Genomic DNA, 20,588 nt, shown 5'->3' on the forward strand with positions numbered 1-20,588 from the left:
ACGAGTGGTTTTTAGCATTTTGGGCATAAGTGTGTGTATTATTATTGGGACATCAGAATATAAGTGTGTTGGATTGAAGAGAAGGATTGGGCCTCATGGCATTACCCATGTAGAGGTATGGGCCCAATTTGGAACATTGGGCTATTGGTTGATTATTTGGCTTTTGGGCCTTCAGAGTGTGAGTTGGGCCTTGGTTTTTAACCAAGTTAGGTGAGGGATAAAATATTCCATTTACCTCAAGTGTGTATTTATGGTATGCATTGAAACCCAAATGGTTAATTGGGTTTTGTGTTGATGATTGATGTTTTAGGGATCGGTCATCCAACAACCAAAGACTTATTTGTAGGACTACAGTAGTGCGAGATGAGTCTCCTCACCATACCAATGGGCCGAAGCAACTAAGGCCCACCCATTTTGTGATATGTGGTACACTAGTTGATTTAGTAATATGTGGCACACTAGTTGATTTAGTAATATGTGGTATACTAGTTGGTTATGTGCTATGTGGTATGCTAGTTGTTTATGTGATATTTGCATGAAAGACCATGGGGGAGCCCATGGCACTTGGATATCAGACCATGTGGGGGAGCCCACGACATTCTAGGTAAAGACCATGGGGGAGCCCATGACACTTAGATATCTGTAAGGTCAAACCTTGAAATATGATAATGTTTAAAATAGACTCAGCGTCAGCACATATCTCAGTATCAGCACCAACGTGTAACTGCTCAGTTTGTATTAGTTTAGTTTGTTCAGTGCATTGTAACAAATCTTGTAGTTATCGTGTTTCCTTAGTTATCTTGATTAATTAGCTAGCGTATCCCTGAATTGTAGGGATTGTCTAGAATAGTAGTATATATTATCTTGTACAGGTTTGTGAATTGACACACGCCTTTCACAAACCCTAATCTCTGCTTTGTGCACACGATAATATCTTTGTGAGATTATCTTTCTTAGTGAAAGTTTTTCTTCGTGAATTGCTCTTGTTCTTATTTATCGTCATTGTTTGATATATTGATTGATCTAAAGGCCTCTTCAATTGGTATCAGAGCAGGTTTCTTTTATCAAACAAATGGCTTCATCTTCTTCTTCACCAAACTCATCAAATCATCGTTCTGCTAAAATTCCTCCTTTTGATGAAACGAACTTTGCTATGTGGAAAATAAAGGCTCTATATGCCTTAGAGTCTGTTGATGAAGACATGCTGGACATCGTTGAAAAAGGTCCTTATGTTCCGATGTATCAGCCCCTTAAAAATAATGTTCCTGATGGTACTATGAAGAAAACTCCCAAAGAAAACTGGACGACAGATGACAAGAGAAAACATGGTCTAGATGTTCGTGCTCGTGCCGCAATCAGCTACTCTCTGCCATACAACATCTTTGGGCTGGTTCAAAATTGCATCTCAGCAAAAGAGATGATGGATACTCTGACTGTATCTTTTGAAGGAACTGAAGAAGTCAAGGCTACTCAAATAAATGATCTTAACCGAAGGTATGAACATTTTTTTGCTAAGAAAGGTGAAACCTTGACTCAAACCTTTAACAGATTCAATACTCTTGTTAATGATCTTCGGAGACTAGATCAGTTGAAGCATAGAACTGTTCTAGTGCAAAAGTTTTTGGATTCTCTGGGTGCAGGTTGGGAGAATCATGTTGATGTGCTGAAAAACAGTGAGAAGATCAACTCTATGGACTTACAAAGTCTCTATGGAAATCTTCGATACTATGAAGAATCCAAGCTTCAAAGAAAGGAACTGATGAAAGATTCTCAGTGTGAATCTTCTGTAGCCTTGTTCTCCAACAAAAAGCTGGTGTCAGATTCAGACACTGAAAGTAATGCAGACACTGATTCATCTAAAACTGACACTGATGATCTTGAAAAAGTTGTGACTAGTGCAGCTTTGATTGTAAAGACCTTTGAAAAATCAGGTCGAAACTTCTCAAAGTTTCAAAAGAAGATGGGTGGAAAGTTCTCAAAAGGGTCAGGAGCTGATAAAAGGCATGGTGCTAATAAGAAAGAGAAGGCTCAATGCTTTAACTGTGGGAGCACTGATCATTTTGCAAAGGAATGTAAACAAAAGAAACAAGGCTCAGATGAATACTGGAAGCAGAAGTACAACAAGCTGATTGAGAAGCTGAAAGCTGAAAACCTGGAACATAAAGTGCTTGTAGCTGAAGAAGAAAAATGGAAAACTGATGAAGAGTCATCAGATGATGAAGTCAAGTGTCTAATGGTCAAAATAGAGGACCCGGCTATTTCTGATAAAGACAAAAGTACTTTTTACACTGATATGTCTGATGCTGTTGAAAATTCCAGGAAGCACAACATTGACTCTTCTTCAATGTACCAGGTTAAAAACTTTGTTTCCTATTCAATGAATGAAAAAATCAAAATGTTTGAGTATTTGGGTGTCATTAATTCTAAGAAGAATCAAACCATAAGAAATTTGCAAAATCAAATTGATCTTCTTGAAACTGATATATCCATGAAAAATAGCATTATTGAGTCCACTCAGGAGAATCTTAGAATTACTAGTTTGTCAAATTCATCTTTGTCTGTTGAAATTGACAATGTTAAAAATCTTTTGATCAAAGAACAAACTGTGCTTCACACTTGGGCAAAATCTCATAAGAATGCTAATTATATTATTTCAGCTCAAATTCCACATTCTTGTGAGAAAATTCTTGGGGGTAATTTTGCAGAAGCTGAAAAGGTTTTTAAATCACAAGAAAAGGACTCTGAGGTCTATTCCATGAATGAGATGAAAAACAATTTCAAAAATAAGTTTGTCAATAACTCTTTTATTAATCAACGTTTAATTGATGAATACTGTATTACTAATTCTGATGGTATTACTGAGTGTAATGTTGAAATTACCGGAATTGATCCTACCTCTTATCCTGCACATCTTGTTAGACCAACCCCTCTAACTGAGAATATTATTGCTTTTCCTATCTCAAATGGAGTGTTTCATGTTGTTCATGAACAACTCAAGCATTTCCCTGATTGCAATCCATCTGTGAATGAGTCAAAATCAGATACTGATAGTTCATCACCTAACACTGATCAAACTCCTTCTGACACTGAATTCAGTTGTGCCTCAATGATAAACAAAAGGAATCAAAGCTCTCTTGGTGAATCTTACATGTCAAAATGTGTTAAATCAAAGAATTTGCTCACCAAGAAGAACTTTGGTACTAGAGTTTGTTACAGATGTGGTGATTCCTCTCACAAGATCAGTGAATGTTCTTTTGATAAATCATCCTCAAGAGCTGAAAATATTAAAGTTAGAAATGAAAAATGGACTCTTAAGTCAAACTCTTTAAACTGTCTTCCTAAGGAGTGTTATAATCTATTATCAAATAACTTTGTGAATGACCCATCTTTGAATGGGTCAGTGTGTTCTAACTAGTTTCTCAGCACTGCAGGGTCAGGAGCATCTTTGGTACTTAGATAGTGGTTGCTCATGGCATATGACAGGATCAAAGTCTCTCCTGGAAGATTATGTTAAGAAAACTGGTCCTGCAGTTACTTATGGAGACAATGGAAAGGGGTTCACTAAGGGATATGGAAATATCAAATGCAATAACGTGGTTTTTCAAAACGTTTCATGTGTAAAGGGTCTCAAACACAACCTTATTTCTATCAGTCAATTGTGTGATGCTGACTATGAAGTTCACTTTACAAAGAAGGAAGGAAGAGTTGTAAACACTGACAAGAACATCGTACTCTCAGTAAGTAGAAAAGATGATATATATGTTCTTGACATGTTCTCAAGTGAAAAGGCACTGATGCAATGTTTCTTTACAAAGTCTCAGACGAATCTTAGTTGGATTTGGCACAAAAGGTTTTCTCATCTGAACTTCAAGAATCTATCCAAGATATCCAATCAACATCTAGTTAGAGGGATCCCAAAATTCAGCATTGTGAAAGATAAGATGTGCTCAGCTTGTGAACAAGGAAAACAAACCAATTCCTCTTTCAAACCCAAGTCATGTTCCAGTATATCTGTCCCTCTTCATCTACTCCACATGGACCTGTTTGGACCTATTCCTGTTTGTTCACTAGGTGGAAATAAGTATACTCTAGTGGTCGTTGATGAGTTCACTCGATTTACATGGGTAGTTTTCTTGAAGAAGAAAAGTCATGCTGCACAGGAAATTATCTTACTGATTCGTAAAAATGAGACACTGACAGGTCTTAACGTTAAGCAACTAAGAAGTGATCATGGTACTGAGTTCCGAAACTCAACTCTTGAAGAATTTTGTGATCATAAAGGAATTGGACAAAACTTCTCAGCTCCTCGTACTCCTCAGCAAAATAGAGTTGCTGAACGAAGAAATAGAACACTGATTGAGGCAGGAAGGACCTTGATGATCCATGCTGGTCTTCCTATGTCGTTTTGGGCTGAAGCCATCAATACAGCGTGTTTTACTCAGAATCGATCTCTAATTCACAGGATTCACAAGAAGACACCATATGAAATGCTGAAAGATCGAAAGCCAGACGTATCCTTTTTCACGTGTTCGGATGTATTTGTTATATTCTAAATCAGCGTGACCCAAGATCCAAGTTTGAACCTAAGGCTGATAAAGGTATTTTTGTTGGGTACTCATCTATTTCAAAGGCTTTTCGTGTTTTTCATGTGAACAGGCAATGTGTCGAAGAATCCATTCATGTGAAGTTTGATGAGGAATCATACACTGATGAAAAAGTCACTCATTCTCCTTCTATTTTTCAAGAGCTTCTCTCTTGTCCATTCGATGAAGCACCTTCTGCTGGAGATAAGACTGATTCCTCTGATTCTATCATTCCAGTTCCATGTTCCTTGAATCAAGATACTGCAGCCACATCAGCAGATAATTCATTAGGTGCTGATGAAACCCTTGAAGCTGAAGACTCTCCTGAAACTGATAATGTGTCAGTGTCAATCTCTCTGGAATCAGCATCAGTCATTGAACATCGAGATCATCCCGTTGATCAAATTATAGGGAATATTCATGATGGTGTCCGAACCAGATCTAGTGTACTTAATAACTTCTGCATGTACGTTAACTTTGTTTCAATGATCTTACCTGACAAAGTACACACAGCTCTTCAAGATGCTGATTGGATCAAAGCCATGCAAGAAGAACTAAATGAGTTTGAAAGGCACAAAGTTTGGACTTTTGTCCCAAGACCATCCGGGAAGACTATCACTGGAACTCCTTGGCTCTATCGTAACAAGGTTGATAAAGATGGAATCATCACTCGCAACAAGGCAAGGCTTGTAGCTCAAGGGTTTACTCAAATTGAATCCATCGACTACGGGGAAACTTTTGCTCCAGTTGCTCGCATTGAAGCAATCAGACTGTTTCTCACATATGCATCCTACATGAATTTCATTGTCTATCAGATGGATGTGAAAACAGCATTCCTTCATGGTGTGTTAGAAGAAGAAGTATTCCTAAATCAGCCACCAGGCTTTGTGGACAAAGATCATCCTGATTACGTGTACCGGTTAGACAAAGCTGTTTATGGACTGAAGCAAGCTCCCAGGGCTTGGTATGAGACGCTGGCATCGTATCTACTTGAAAATGGATACAGACGAGGAGCAATCGACAATACTCTCTTCATCAAAAACAAAGGCTCAGATATGGTTCCTGTTCAAATTTATGTCGATGACATCATTTTTGGCTCTCCAAATGAGACATTGAGCAAGGAATTTGCAGAAATCATGTCTCAAAGGTTCGAAATGAGCATGATGGGGAAGATGACCTTTTTCTTAGGTCTTGAAGTTCAGCAACAAAAGACAGGTATTTCCATTTGCCAAAGTAAATATATTTTTGACCTGCTTGATAAGTATTCTCTCAGTGACTGCAAACCAGCCTCTACCCCAATGTCTAAGACTGATAAGATACATGCTGATCCAACTGGAACTGATGTCAATCACTCTCTATATCGAGGAATGATTGGATCTCTCTTATATCTCACAGCAAGTCGTCCTGATATCATGTTTGGAACCATTCTCTGTGCTCGATTCCAAGCTAATCCCAAAGAATCTCACCTCATGGCTGTCAAACGTATTTTTCGATACTTGAAGGGAACTCAAAACCTTGCTCTGTGGTATCCTCGCAACTCAGCATTTGAACTTTATGGATACACTGACTCAGATTATGCAGGATGCAATTTAGACAAAAAGAGTACATCTGGTAGATGTCACTTCCTTGGCAATTGTCTCATCAGCTGGTCTAGCAAGAAGCAAACATCAGTAGCCATCTCAACTGCAGAAGCTGAGTATGTTGCCGCTGGGAGATGTTGTGCTCAGCTCTTATGGATTCAAAATCAGCTTCTCGACTATGGGATCAAGTTCTCAAAGACTCCCATATATTGTGACAACACCAGTGCCATTCATATCACACAAAACCCTGTTCAGCACTCGAAGACAAATCATATCGAAATCAGACATCACTTCATCAGAGATAATGTTGAAAAGGGAAAAGTTGTTCTTGAACATGTCAAGACTTCGGAGCAACTTGCTGATATCTTCACAAAGGCACTGGATTCTCAATCAACTGCTTACATTATCGGAGAACTAGGAATGATTTCCTTGTAATTAATTTTGCTGTTTAATTGTGCTAATGTTTGATATTGTCTTATAAGCTGATGTACATTGTGCTGATGATGACATACTGATGATATTTGCTACTGAGCACTTTGGTTTGATTTCTTATCTTTATCTCTTCTTCAAGTCTTCTAAATAAAAGTTGAATGATTCACTGTATTAAACCTTACACTGATAACGAATTGAAACTCCTTGCCGATGGTTAGATCAAAACACCAAGATCTATCACACGCAACTACCCCTTCTTACCAATCTTACACTGACTCTGTGATTCAGTGTGCCAAAACACACACTGATGAGAATCTAAAAATCTTTGCCGATGGTTAGATCAAAACACCAAGATCTATCACACGCAACTACCTCTTCTTACCAATCTTACACTGACTCTGTGATTTGGTGTGCCAAAACACACACTGATGAGAGTCTAAAAATCTTTGCCGATGGTTAGACCAAAACACCAAGGTTTATCACACGCAATAATCCCTTCTTTACCCTCCTCTTATTCAGTGTCTAATGATTCGGCAAGATAAACCACTCACTGATAAAGTCACAACACTCTGTGCCGATGGTTAGATAATGTAACTAGTATCTATCACACGCACCAATCTACTTGCTAGCCCCGATTAAGCAAGTTGTACCTTGAATTGACGGAGAAATATTTTTCAGTATGTAACTTCTGTAACACTAATCTCAGCGCTTCCGCAAACACTGATTGACGTTTCACCTTCAGTCAACGGCTCTTTTATCCAACGGCTATTTTCTGCTCTGACAGGTTGTTACGATGCGCCGTTATTCTTAATGAAGATAATCATCACCTTTTTAATGAAGATAATCATTACCTTTTTAAAACCCTTTTTATTCTATATTTAAACCTCTCTCTCTCCCTTGGTTTAACTTTTCCTTCCACAATTTTGAACTTTTCTCAAAACCCTAGAATTCTAAAAACTCTCCAATGGCGGCATCTCTGTTCACATACTCCTCAACCTCTCGAAGGGTCGTTCCTGCCCCAAACTCTCCTCCACTTCCAATTCACATCAAGTCAACTAATGTCGTCTTCAACCCTGACATTCCAGAGGTTCATCGAGGTCTTGGACTCGATGATTTTGTCAATTTCTTAGCTTCTTGCCGCCTACGATATGCAATCAGTGATGTCCCGTCCGAGTTCTTCCCTGAACAAGTATGTGAGTTCTACTATACTGCAATTGTTAATGAAGAAAATAATGCCATCACCGGAACGATTGGCCATGGAAGACACTCTGTCTTCATCACCGTAGAACTTCTCAGTGCTGCTTTAAGGTTACCAATTTTCGAACCTTTCTCTGAACCTCCGACTATTGAAAGATGTAAACGTATGTTTGATCAACTGGGTTATGATCACTCAAAGGCTGGTACTCGATCAGCTCTTATTTTGCGTTAGTGCATGACCCCAGGTTGGAAATTTTTCACTGGTGCTCTATGCAAGTGTGTGGGTCACAAGTCTCGCAGTGGTGATCAGTTGAGCAATTATGAGCAACAAGTCGTCTGCTCCCTTCTTCTCAACAAAAGACTAGATTATGGGGCTCTATTCTTTGATCAGCTTGTTCAGCTTCTTCGTGCAAATGTGCGCGCTGATCATGTTCCGTTTCCACGCTAGATTGCCCTGGTGTTCGACAAATTCTTCGCTGCAGACTACTTTTCTCACTCTGGGAATCCAATCCAATGCCCTCGAATGTCCGTTCGTATGTATCAGGATGATCCTTTGGATACTGACATTGGAATCTCCGATAGGATGAGAGAATGGATTGCAAATCCATACACTGTGCCTTCTCTCACCGCTGACACTGATGAAGGAGGTGCTGATGGTAATCATATGGATCATGCTGATCAAGAGGTTGAACATCATGATGGTGGTCATTTCTCCCCTCAACTTTCTCATCACATCATCTCGGATACTGGCAAAGCTTCCTCAGCACCAAAGGATTCCATGTATCAGGGGGAGCAACCATCTCAGGGGGAGCATCCCTCACAGGGGGAGCATCCCTCGCAGGGGGAGCATCCCTCACAGGGGGAGCATCTATCACCAGCAGCTCACCACTCTTCTCCAAGGATGCAACCTAGCTCTCCAGTTGCCCCAGTTACCTCAATTGTTCAAATTCCCGCTTCAACATTTTCTGAACTGATGAGACTGACTCGGGACATGAGTCAACGTCTACTTCGTATTGAGGCTGATGTTCAACAAATAAAGGATGTTCTCTTACTTACTCCTCCCTCTAGTCCCAAATCTGATGATGCTCAAAAAGGGGGAGATACTGATGATGATGTTGATGCTGATGATCATGCTGATGGTGAACCAAATAATCATGCTGATAGTGAACCAAATGAGAAAGACACAGAACCTGCTGATCAAGAAGGTTCAGCGTTTGGATCTTGTTCCTAAAGAACGACCTCAACATCAAGGCCAAAGGTCGTCAGTTCCTAGATCTCGAAGAACCAAGTTTCAAGTTGATGGTGAAGATGTATTGGTTCTAGACTTTGGTGCTGGCAAAATTAACAATTCACTTCCTCTCAGTGTTGATCCGATTCAGCATCAATTTATCTCAGCTCCTGAACACGAGTTGTTCTATCTTGATAAAAACAGGAGGATGTGCTTTCAGCAAACTACTGAGATCCCAAAAGCTCCAACCACTCACCATGTTGGCTTAAGGCAAATGTGCATGAGTCATCAAGATCTATCCGGAGAATTTCACATTCTTATTGCCATGGAGCTGCTGAACAGAAGACAGGAGTTGCTGGACAGTCCTTACTGGCCATTTAAAATTGAAGCTGAAGCTGAGTATGAAGAATTCCTTTCCAGAGGTGTCTTAATTTAGTCTGTTTTGAACATCATCATATTGGGGGAGATTGTAAGGTCAAACCTTGAAATATGATAATGTTTAAAACAGGCTCAGCGCCAGCACATATCTCAGTATCAGCACCAGCATGTAACTGCTCAGTTTGTATTAGTTTAGTTTGTTCAGTGCATTGTAACAAATCTTGTAGTTATCGTGTTTCCTTAGTTATCTTGATTAATTAGCTAGCGTATCCCTGAATTGTAGGGATTGTCTAGAATAGCAGTATATATTATCTTGTACAGGTTTGTGAATTGACACACGCCTTTCACAAACCCTAATCTCTGCTTTGTGCACACGATAATCTCTTTGTGAGATTATCTTTCTTAGTGAAAGTTTTTCTTTGTGAATTGCTCTTGTTCTTATTTATCGTCATTGTTTGATATATTGATTGATCTAAAGGCCTCTTCAATATCAGACCATGTGGGGGGAGCCTATGGTATTCCAGGTAAAGACCATGGGGGGAGCCCATGACGCTTGGATATCAGACGATGTGGGGGAGCCCATGACATTCCATGTAAAGACCATGGGGAGTCCATGGCACATAGGTTTAAGACCCTAGAGGGAGCCCACGACATCCGAGAGTAAGACCTTGTGGTGAGCCCACGACATCCTTATATGTTTACTTCCGAGAGTAAGACCCTGGGGTGAGCCCACGACATCCTTATATGTTTATATGCATGGCTTATGTGATTGATATGGATAATGTGATTATGTGGGGTATATGGGGTATGCTCTAGGGAACTTACTAAGCTTCTTGCTTATAGTTTTGTTTATGGTTTCTGGTATCATCAATTTGGAAAGGAAGGGCCCGACTTGATCGTAGCGCACACACCCGTGTTTTTTGCATTATGTGATTTTGGGACGTAACTCTAGTAAATGTTTTAATTAAGCAATGTTTTTGAATAATTGGATGAAATATTATTTGTGTTTGACTATAATTAAAAATTAAATTTTTACCCTGGATTTTTGGGTCATTACATATTTCATGTAGATAACATTTTTACACAACATGAAAATAAAGCATGTATAACAACTTGTACAATTATACATGTTTACTTGCATTCCCCCCCTAAAACTTGGATAAAGATGAAAATGAAGGGTATGAACTCACCTTGAGTGTGTTTCTTAGTGGATAAAGAGGTGAAGATGAAATATTTGAAGTTAAGAACACTTAAAGAACACTTGAAGATTGAAAGATCCTATGGATATTAACACATATATAATGTGTGTGTGTCTATATATATATATATATATATATATATATATGTATGTATGTATGTATGTATGTATGTATGTATGTATGTATGTATGTATGTATGTATGTATGTATGTATGTATGAAATCACTAGATTAGTAAGGAAAAACTTACCAGAAGATCAAGAACCAACTAATGAAAATTAGTCTTGAGAGAGAACTTGTTCTTGAGGAAGGAGATGAAAAAACAATGAAGAAAATGGGATGGGATTTGGGGGTGGGGGGGGGGGGGGGTTCGGCCGAAATAAATAAAGAGATGGAGGGATGGTGAGGGGGTGGGTAGGTATGGGGGGCATGGAATGGTTTCTTGAATTTAATATTCAAGTATGACTCTTTTAATTAAAAATAATATTTTATAAAAGGGTAATAATCATATAAGACAACCGTGGTCTTTAGTTTATTTATATAAAAAATGTAATTTTTAGAAAAGTTGGTGATTTTTATAAAATGTGTGGTAAAAATGATGTATAATTTCTTAATTTGAATCATATAAATTCAAATTATTATAAAAATCATTATCATCAAAAATAATAACACATTACATGAAGGTTAGGATGATTCCTAATTCTTTTCGTTAAAGTTTGATTGTTTAAGCCGAGTGTAACATCCCAAAAATCATTACCAAAAATTTCTTTTAAAAACATTACTAACCCATAAATATTAAAACATTTCAAGCATACTAAAAGGGTTTTTATAACAAATCAGAGTATCTTTCCAAAACATCCCAGGCTAAACTCCTTGGTGTGTGCCATGAGATCATCCTGAGCCCTTCCCTCCGCTACCGGAAGTACCTGAAACCAAAACCGAAAACTGTAAGCACGAAGCTTAGTGAGTTCCCCAACCTACCACATACCATATACGCATAACCAGAAACAAATAACCACATATTGGGCCCCTGCCCGCTGCATCGGGCCTTGCCCGACATCAGGCCCCGCCTGGCATCAGGTCCCACTTGGCATCGAGCCCCACTCGATATACACATCTATCTCCCTTAGGCCCTACCTGTCTCCGATCCTCGCCTGCTACATGCATATATACAATCGAATAGCATACTAGAACATACATAAACATATTCTAACTGTACCTTGATCTAAGGCCTCGCCTAACTTGGGCCCCGCCCTAGTCTGCTACTGAAGTAGTGGAACCCCGTCCATACTCCTACTAGTAGTGAGATACGGGCCCCCACCCACACTCACATCCTTCCTATCATGGGCCTCGCCCCTACTCTGTTAGTATCGAGACATGGAACCCCATCCGTACTCAGCTAGTGATGAGATACAGGACCTCGCCCACACTCACCTCCCTACCAGGCACATACTAGTATCACAGAGACATAAGTATAATCGAACATACAACATAAGAATCTTCCTCGGGGTTGCCTCGGCATCGGACCCCCGGTCCGGAGACATACTATTATCTATCATACCTTGGGCTTACCCCGGCATCGGACCCTCGGTCCGGAACCTATCGTACCGACACATGCAAGAATCACAAAGATCTCTAGCATTCTAACATTCCTCAGGCTTCGCCCGACATTGGGTCATAGCCCGGAACATATAACAATAAGTGCCTAGGGCTATCCCCCGGGTCTTAATTCTATAGATAAACATAAACATGAACATAATCATAATGGGCCGACATTGTGACCGTAGACCCATGGACACACTGAGGAGACTCACCTCGCATTGCTGAAAACTCGTTAAACACTTCTAACTGCTAACCGGCAACTTCTGAACCGCTGACCCTTCAGCATCCCGAACTATCAATACCCAAGATAACATTTAGACCAAAATATTCCCAAAAGTCTACCCGGTCAAACTTGGTCAAAGTCAACCTCTAGTTGACTTGACTCGCCGAGTTGATCTACCAACTCGTCGAATCCATACTCCTCCAACCCCATACAACCTCGACTCCACTCGTGGAGTCTAGCAAGAACTTGACGGGTTCTCCTTCAACCATACAATCGGGACCATCTTCATCCGACTCGCCGAGTTCGACCTTGAACTCGTCGAGTTCATCATCCACATAAGAATGTCTAGGCTGTGACTCGCCGAGTTGTATGAACAACTCGTCGAGTCCATCTTCATAAACTAAGGAGATTGCCTTAGACTCGCCGAGTTCTTCCTTGAACTCGTCGAGTACGATGCACTTTATGACCACTATCAGACTGGCTGAGTCCCTAACCACTAAACTCATACCCTTTAACAAAAGGGTCTTGGGGCAATAACTGGCCTGAATCGCCGAGTTCCACAAGTGACTCGCTGAGTCTCTCTATGTCCAACTCTATTCAGACGATTTTAGACAAACTCCATGCATCCAAGACCCAGATCTAGCCTCCTAGGGTCAGGATATCATACAAAGCCACTACCTTTGCACCCATACATGGCCCTTTTTGCTCAAAAGGCCAAAACAACTCCTTAAACTTTGAATGGGGAGTTCTAATGGCATAAAACTTCCACCTTTATGCTTTTACTACTCAAGACACTCCTAGATCTAAAAGGATTTGGCTTGGGGATGTCCAAATCCCACAAGAAATCACCCTTGGTCCATAAACTTCATAAAAAGGGACATAAAGAGATCTAACAAACTATAAGTCAAGGAAGGAACTTGATTACCAAAATGAGAAGCAAATGGAGTGAATCTTTTGGATCTACTCCTTCCTCCTTGAACCTCCAACCTTCTTCTGACTCGTCCAGTAGGTCACTAAATTTAGGGTGTTACACCGGGTAAAGAATTTGTCGCATTTGGTGATGAATTCTCCAAAAATCTGAATATGTAACCTTTGTTATGAACTTGTCATGTAGTATAAGGTTTATGAACTCAACTACATTTTGTTATGAATATTATTTATACCCAAATAATATATAATTGAATTATTGAATCTTTACGTTACTAACCCTAATTAGGGTTTATATTCAATAATTGGTCAAAAGAGAGGTACTTCGAATTATAACTTGAAAATAGTATATTAGTAACATTAGGGAATATCACATTTCTCCTAAAATTCTAATACGATTTGAGTTGACCTGGTTGACTATTGTTGACTTTGTTTGACCAAAATTGACGGTTGTCACATCATCCCCCTTTTAGAAGGAATTTCATCCTGAAATTAGCACTCCGAGTGGGTTCTCAAGAGCGGGAAGAGATGTGGGTATTTTTGTTTCATTTGGTCTCATACTGCCAGGTAAATTCAGGTCCTCGCTTGGCGTTTCAACGGACCTTTACTATTGGTATACAGCTTTGCTTCGTTCTTTTGACTTTCTTGTCTATAATTTCCACAGGTTCATCAACGAAGTGGAGACTCTCATTTACTTCAATTTCATCAAGTGGAACGATGAGAGTCTCACCGGACAGGCACTTCTTCAAGTTGTACACATGGAAAGTGAGGTGCACGTTGCTGAGTTCCTGTGGTACCCGAAGTTTGTAAGCTACCAGGCTAATCCTGGAAAGGATCTCTAATGGTCCTTTATATATTGGATTTAGTTTCCAATGTTTTCCAAAACATATCATTCCCTTCCAGGGTGAGATCTTCAACAATACGCGATCACTGACCTGGAATTCCAAGGGATTGTGTTGTTTATCCGCATAACTCTTTTGTCGGTCCCGAGATGCTTTTAGTTGTTCACAGATCTGAACGATCTTCTCTATCGTATCCCGTATGATCTCATGGCCGGTAAGAGTGATGTTAGGCACTTGTCCTCTAGCTATATGAGTGTCACCCACCTCAACCCAACACAGAGGTGATCTGCACTTGCGCCCATACAGGGCTTCAAATGGAGCAACTTTAATGCTAGTGTGATAACTATTGTGGTATTAGAATTCGATGAGTGGTAAGTGGGTATCCCAAGCTTTACTGAAGTCTATCACACAAGCTCTCAACATATCTTCCATCGTTTGAATAGTTCTCTCGCTTTGACCGTCAGTTTGTGGGTGATAAGCTATACTCATGTCGAGTCTGGTACCCAAGGACTTTTGTAGTGATTGCCAAAACCGTGAGGTAAACTTGCTATCTCCATTAGAGATAAGGGATATTGGCACACAATGTAATTGTACAATCTCCTTGATGTATGTGCTTGTTAGTTTCTCCATTTTGGATGTCTCCTTTATTGGTAAGAAGTGTGCAAATTTGGTTAACCTATTGACAATTACCCATATGGTGTCAAGCCCAACATTTGTGTTGGGCAATTTAGTTATGAAGTCCATGGTTATCCGCTCCCACTTCCACTCGGGTATATCCGGTTTTTGTAGCAAACTCGATGGCTTTTGGTACTCCACTTTGACCTTGGCGCAAGTCAAACACTTGCCCACATAAGTAGTGATTTTCGCCTTCATGTTTGGCCACCAATATAGTTTCTTGAGGTCCATATACATCTTGTCTGACTCAGGATGAACGGAGTACTTGGTCTTGTGAGTTGCATTCATGATAATGTCTCTTTACCCGCCAAATCTTGATGTCCAGATTCGATTCATGAGATAACAAGCTCCATCACCGTTGACCTCAAGGTTTTTACCCATTGCTCGCAATGCTTCACTTGCGACATTCTTAGGTTTCAAGGATTCAAGTTGTGCCTCCTTGATCCGAGTGGACAAAATGGTTTTACTCGGCGCCCCAAGTTCTCCTTTCGACTTAAGGATTTGCTACCATGTTGGCCTTTCCCGGATGATAACGAATTTCGCATTTGTAATCATTTAGTAACTTTACCCATCATTGTTTCCTAATATTGAGCTCCTTTTGATTGAGGATGTGCTAGAGACTCTTATGGTCAGTGAAGATCGTACACTTTGTACCATAAATGTAATGTCATTAGATCTTTAAGGCAAACATTACTGCCCCTAATTCATGTTCTTGTATGGTGTAGTTGACCTCGTGAGTCTTAAGTTGCCTTGAGTCATAGAGAATGACCTTTCCCCGCTGCATGAGTATGCAAACAAGACCCTGCTTGGACGCATCGCAGTAGACCATAAAGTCTTCTATTCCTTCTGGAAGGGACAAGACTGGAGCACTGCATAATGCTTGCTTTAGTGTCTGGAAGGCGGCTTCTTGTCTATCCTCCCTGTTGAAGGTCACTCATTTCTAGGTCAGGGCAGTAAGTGGCTTTGCGATGTTGGAATATTTATGTATGAACCTTCGGTAGTAGCCAACAAGGCCCAAAAACTGGCGGATTTTGTCGGTGTCGTCGACACTTCCTATTTTTCAATTGCTTTGATTTTGGAGGGATCCACATGTATCCCTTCCTCGCTGACCACGTGTTCCAATAAGTCCACCTTTCGAATCCAAAATTCACATTTTGAAAACTTTGCCTACAACTTTTCCGTCCTTAGTGTCTCCAATACTTGTCGCGGATGTTGACTATGCTTTTCCTTACTCCGCGAATAGATTAGTATGTCATCGATGAACACTATCACGAATTTATCTAGGTAAGGTCGGCATATGTAGTTCATTAGATCCATGAAAACTACAGGTGCATTAGTCAATCTGAAGGGTATCACAACGAACTCGTAATGGCTGTAACGAGTCTTAAATAGTGTCTTAAGAATATCTTCCTCCTGGACTCTGAGCTGATGGTACCCCGACCTTAGATCGATTTTTGAGAAGTAGCTCTATCCCTGAAGTTGGTCGAATAGATCGTCAATTCGGGGTAGGGGATATCGGTTCTTGATGTTGACTTTTCTCATGTCCCGATAGTCAATGCACAAATGGAATGATCCGTCTTTATTATTTTACAAATAAGACTTGTGCTCCCCAAGGTGAGAAGCTTGGTCTGATGAATCCTTTACTTAGCAGTTCGTTCAGTTGACTAGACAATTCTTGCATTTCTACCAGGGCTATGATATGGTGATTTGGCTATGGGGGTGGCTCCAGAAATCAAGTCGATTTTGAACTCGACTTGTCGTATGGGTGGTACTCCCGGAAGGTCTTCTGGGAATACGTCGGGAAAATTGAAGACTTCTGGAATATCCTTGATGTCCTTCACTTCTCTCTTCTCATCAACAACTTGGGCTAGGGATGTGTGGTACTTCTTGTGCTGGTACTTTTGAGCTTTGATGCAAGAGACGATTTGGAGGTTTGTGTCAGGCTTGTCACCATAGATGACAAGGCTTTCGTTATTTGGTAAGTTAAGTGGAACGGCCCTTTTGTAACACATGATATCGACATGGTGATGGCTTAACCAATCAATGCCATTTATCACATCAAAGCTTCCTATTGTAACAGGCATTAGGTCGATTTGGAAGGAGTGACTTTTTAGGGTAAGGTTGCATCCTATGTATATGTGTTTTGTGCTTTGAGTTTTTCCATTATCCATCTCTACTGTGAATATTTCAGTGAGTGATTGAGGTTTTTGTTTGAGTATGTGTTTAAACTTATGGATCACGAAACTCTTCTCCGCACTGCTATTGAAAAGTATGCATGCATATGAGTTATTGAGGAGAAACATATCGATAACCACAGCAGGGTCCTTTATCGCTTCCTCTTGCATTATTGTCAAGACCCTTCCCACGCCTCCGACATTCTTGTTCTGTGCCTTTAGGCACTCCCTTTTGAAATCCCCCGTCTTCCCACATCCATAACACGCCTGACTCAGCCAACCATTAGTGGCTTGGGTGGTCTATTGAGCTGGCGCCTTACATAAAGGAGCGATATTCCCCTTCCTGTTACAGTTGCTACAGTGCATCTCCCGACAAGCTCCATTATGATGGAAGTTGCACTTGTTGCATTTAGGCAGATTCCCAACATATTGTTTAGTCAACGTTGGGGCAGTAGGGATAGTGGCGGAATGGACTGCCACAGTTTGTGGTATTTCGATAGGATCGTGAGTCGGTTGGCCCTTTTTATTGTTCGAGAACTTTCGCTTTTTATCTCCCATTTTTGGTTGATCAGGTGTGGGTGTCATAATGCCTTGGCAGACTCCGCGGTCAACAAGCCTTTGTGCCAAATGTTTGGCACTATCGTAGGTGGTTGGCTTAGCAGATACAGCCATTCCTTGAATCTGGGGGATAGTCCCCAAATTTAGCGTTCCACCCTCTTGTCTTCCGGGGTGACCATCCCGGGGCACTGAACTTCCAATTCGTTAAACCTGGTAGTATAGGCGGTCACATCAGAGCTCATCATTGTATGGTTCCAAAGCTCTTGTTCTAATTTTTCGAGTGCTCTGCTCGGGCAGTACTCCTCCAGCATCATGACCTTTGGATCTTCCTAACTCATAGAGTTGGCCACGACGATATTGAGGGTTTTAACATGGCCATTCCACTAGGATAAGGCCGAGTCAGCGAAAGTACAAGCTGAGTACTTGACTTTACATTCATCTGGGCATGAACAAAATTCAAACACATATTTAGTTTTCTCAAACCATCTCGTTAAGGCGATGACACCGGCGTCGCCATGAAAAGTATTGGGCTTGCAGTTTATGAAATCCTTGTAGGAGCATACTTTTGGCTAAGGTGTCTAAGTCCGTAACTATTTGGTATGTACTTGACCCAACCCGACATGGTCCATTTGGGTTGCACTTCACCGAAATAGTTTGTATGGATAATCTTTTGAGAATAGTATATTTATGATTTATTAATATATTATAAGTTATAATATATTAATATGGAATCATATTATTAAATTAGTATTGATCCAGAATTAATTTGGAATTAATTTAGTGATAAAAAATAAACTAATTAAATACGGACTCTTATATATAGAATGGGCCAATGTTCATTTAGGATTGGCTAAGCTTGGATGGAAGTCCATGGATAGTCCATGTAGCTTTTAACCCATGGATCCTATGGAAATGAAAGGTCATGGGTATTAGGGTTTACATGGATGTAATTAACCCTAATCCACCATACTATATAAAGAGGTCTTTGGCACATTAAATGGCACTAGAGTGTGTGTGATACAGAAGGTGGGCTGATTTCTAGTGTGCATTACTATTCTCTGAATTTTTCCAAGTTGTGTGGTGATTTGTGATTCCACATGAGGCATTCACATCATTGGTGCTAAGCTCTCAAAACTCCAAGCAATCAACCACAAGAAAAAGGTATCTCATTCTACTAGATTTTTATGTTACAAGTACCCCATAACATGCTAGTTAGGATGAGATCCTTGAAAAATAAAATTTGCATGTATATTAGAGAAAACATAGATCCAAGGTTTCTAGGGTTGCATGTACACCATAGGAGTGTTAGAATGCTTAAAACCCATCAGTGGTATCAGTGCCTAGGCTTGTTTTCATTATACTTGATGCAAATTGCTGGAAAAAGTCAAAATTGTGCTCACCATTCAGTAAACTCGCCGAGTCCATGGGGGGACTCAACGAGTCCAAGTGAATACTCATCCTACTCGTCGAGTAGGTTCTTGCACTCGGCGAGTAGGAGGCCCTGTGTGCAGAATTTCGAGTTTTATTGCTGGAATTAGACTAGGATAATTACCCTAAATTGTTTTTAGATTGTTAAACTTGTTTTTGATGTGGTAATGATTGTGCTTATCCAATTTCAATGATATTTATCAAATGTTCAAGTTTTATATTATGTTTTTAAGATTCTTGAAAATTGTTGATATGGATGTTCATGCATATGAGTTTTGGTAGATCATCGGAATTATTTGCAAATTTTTTGTTAGTGTAATTCTTGATCTTAATGTCAATTAATGGGCTCCATAACTTGTCCTCAAGTTATGGAATTCCAAAAGTCTTTTCTTTAAAACCATTAAGACCCGTAAGTTATAGAAATGAAAAGTTTTGAAACTATTCAAAACTTTTCATTTCTATAACTTACGGGTCTTAATGGTTTTAAAGAAAAGACTTTTGGAATTCCATAACTTGAGGACAAGTTATGGAATTTGTAAAGTTTTGAATAGTTTCAAAACTTGCCCTCAAGTTTTGGAATTTGTAAAGTCTCATCCAATCCCTAGAATTTTAAAAGTTTAAAAATCAACCCTTATACTTTATAATATTATAAGTTAATATATATATATATATATATATATATATATATATGTATATATGTGTGTGTGTTTGTGTGTACATATATATATATATATATATATATATATATATATATATATATATATATATATATATATATAAGATCAAGTCAGTCTTACCGTTAGTAGGCCTCATTCACGAAGTCGGTTTATAAGGGGGGTATAAGGTTTTTGCCTATAAAATGACAGCTTAATGGGTGTCCACTCTCACCCACCGCTTCCTTGAGTGGCGCAGGGTCGTTAGCCGAACGGGTAGGAGAAGGACTATAATTCTCATTAAAAGTATAATGATAAATATAAAGTAACTAAACCGTTTATAAATTCCCAATCTTAGTTATTTTAGTAAAATGTGAATTTGGTGCTAACCCATGAAATTACACTTTGTACCTTACCAAGTCGTTAGTGGAGCGTGTGTGGTTAACCGACACACTAACATGGACATGTAAGAGTCATAAAGGGTAACTTAATGTTTATCATAGATTGGTGGAGCGTGTGTGGTTAACTGGCACATCGATTAGGTGATAAAAATTAAGGGTACCAAGTTAATTTGCATGGTTATTCACACCTTGTTTGTGATCATCGGCATCACATTCACAAATTTGAGAGGGCACAATTGAGATTTAAACATGCCATATTAAAGTTCAATGAATCTCAAAAGATCTAGGAGTTTCATTCCAATTAAGAACTAATACCTATTTCGTTTTTCATGGTGGAAATTGGTGAATCGTCATTCGCCTACCTTCAAATATTTTATTGCTAGGATTACATCATCCCTCTTCCAAGTTATAAAGTATTTTGTTAGGTCCTAGCCTTAATATTACATTTCGGTGTCTTATTAAGGACACTTTATCTAATCTAAACTTGTCTTTCTTCTTTTCAGATGCCT

General features: G+C 39.6%; 1 protein-coding gene across 1 annotated transcript; it reads right to left on the reverse strand.

The window, feature by feature from the left end:
- Positions 1–16,529: 16,529 nt before the first annotated feature.
- On the reverse strand, positions 16,530–17,210 carry LOC145059741 (uncharacterized). Its single transcript, XM_079007538.1, has one exon. The coding sequence runs from the start codon at positions 17,208–17,210 to the stop codon at positions 16,530–16,532; it is 681 nt and encodes a 226-aa protein (XP_078863664.1).
- Positions 17,211–20,588: the final 3,378 nt, after the last annotated feature.

Source organism: Lactuca serriola, chromosome 6 (assembly GCF_051521515.1).
Source record: "Lactuca serriola cultivar US96UC23 chromosome 6, Lser_US96UC23_V15, whole genome shotgun sequence".
In the NCBI taxonomy this organism is placed as follows: Eukaryota; Viridiplantae; Streptophyta; class Magnoliopsida; order Asterales; family Asteraceae; genus Lactuca; species Lactuca serriola.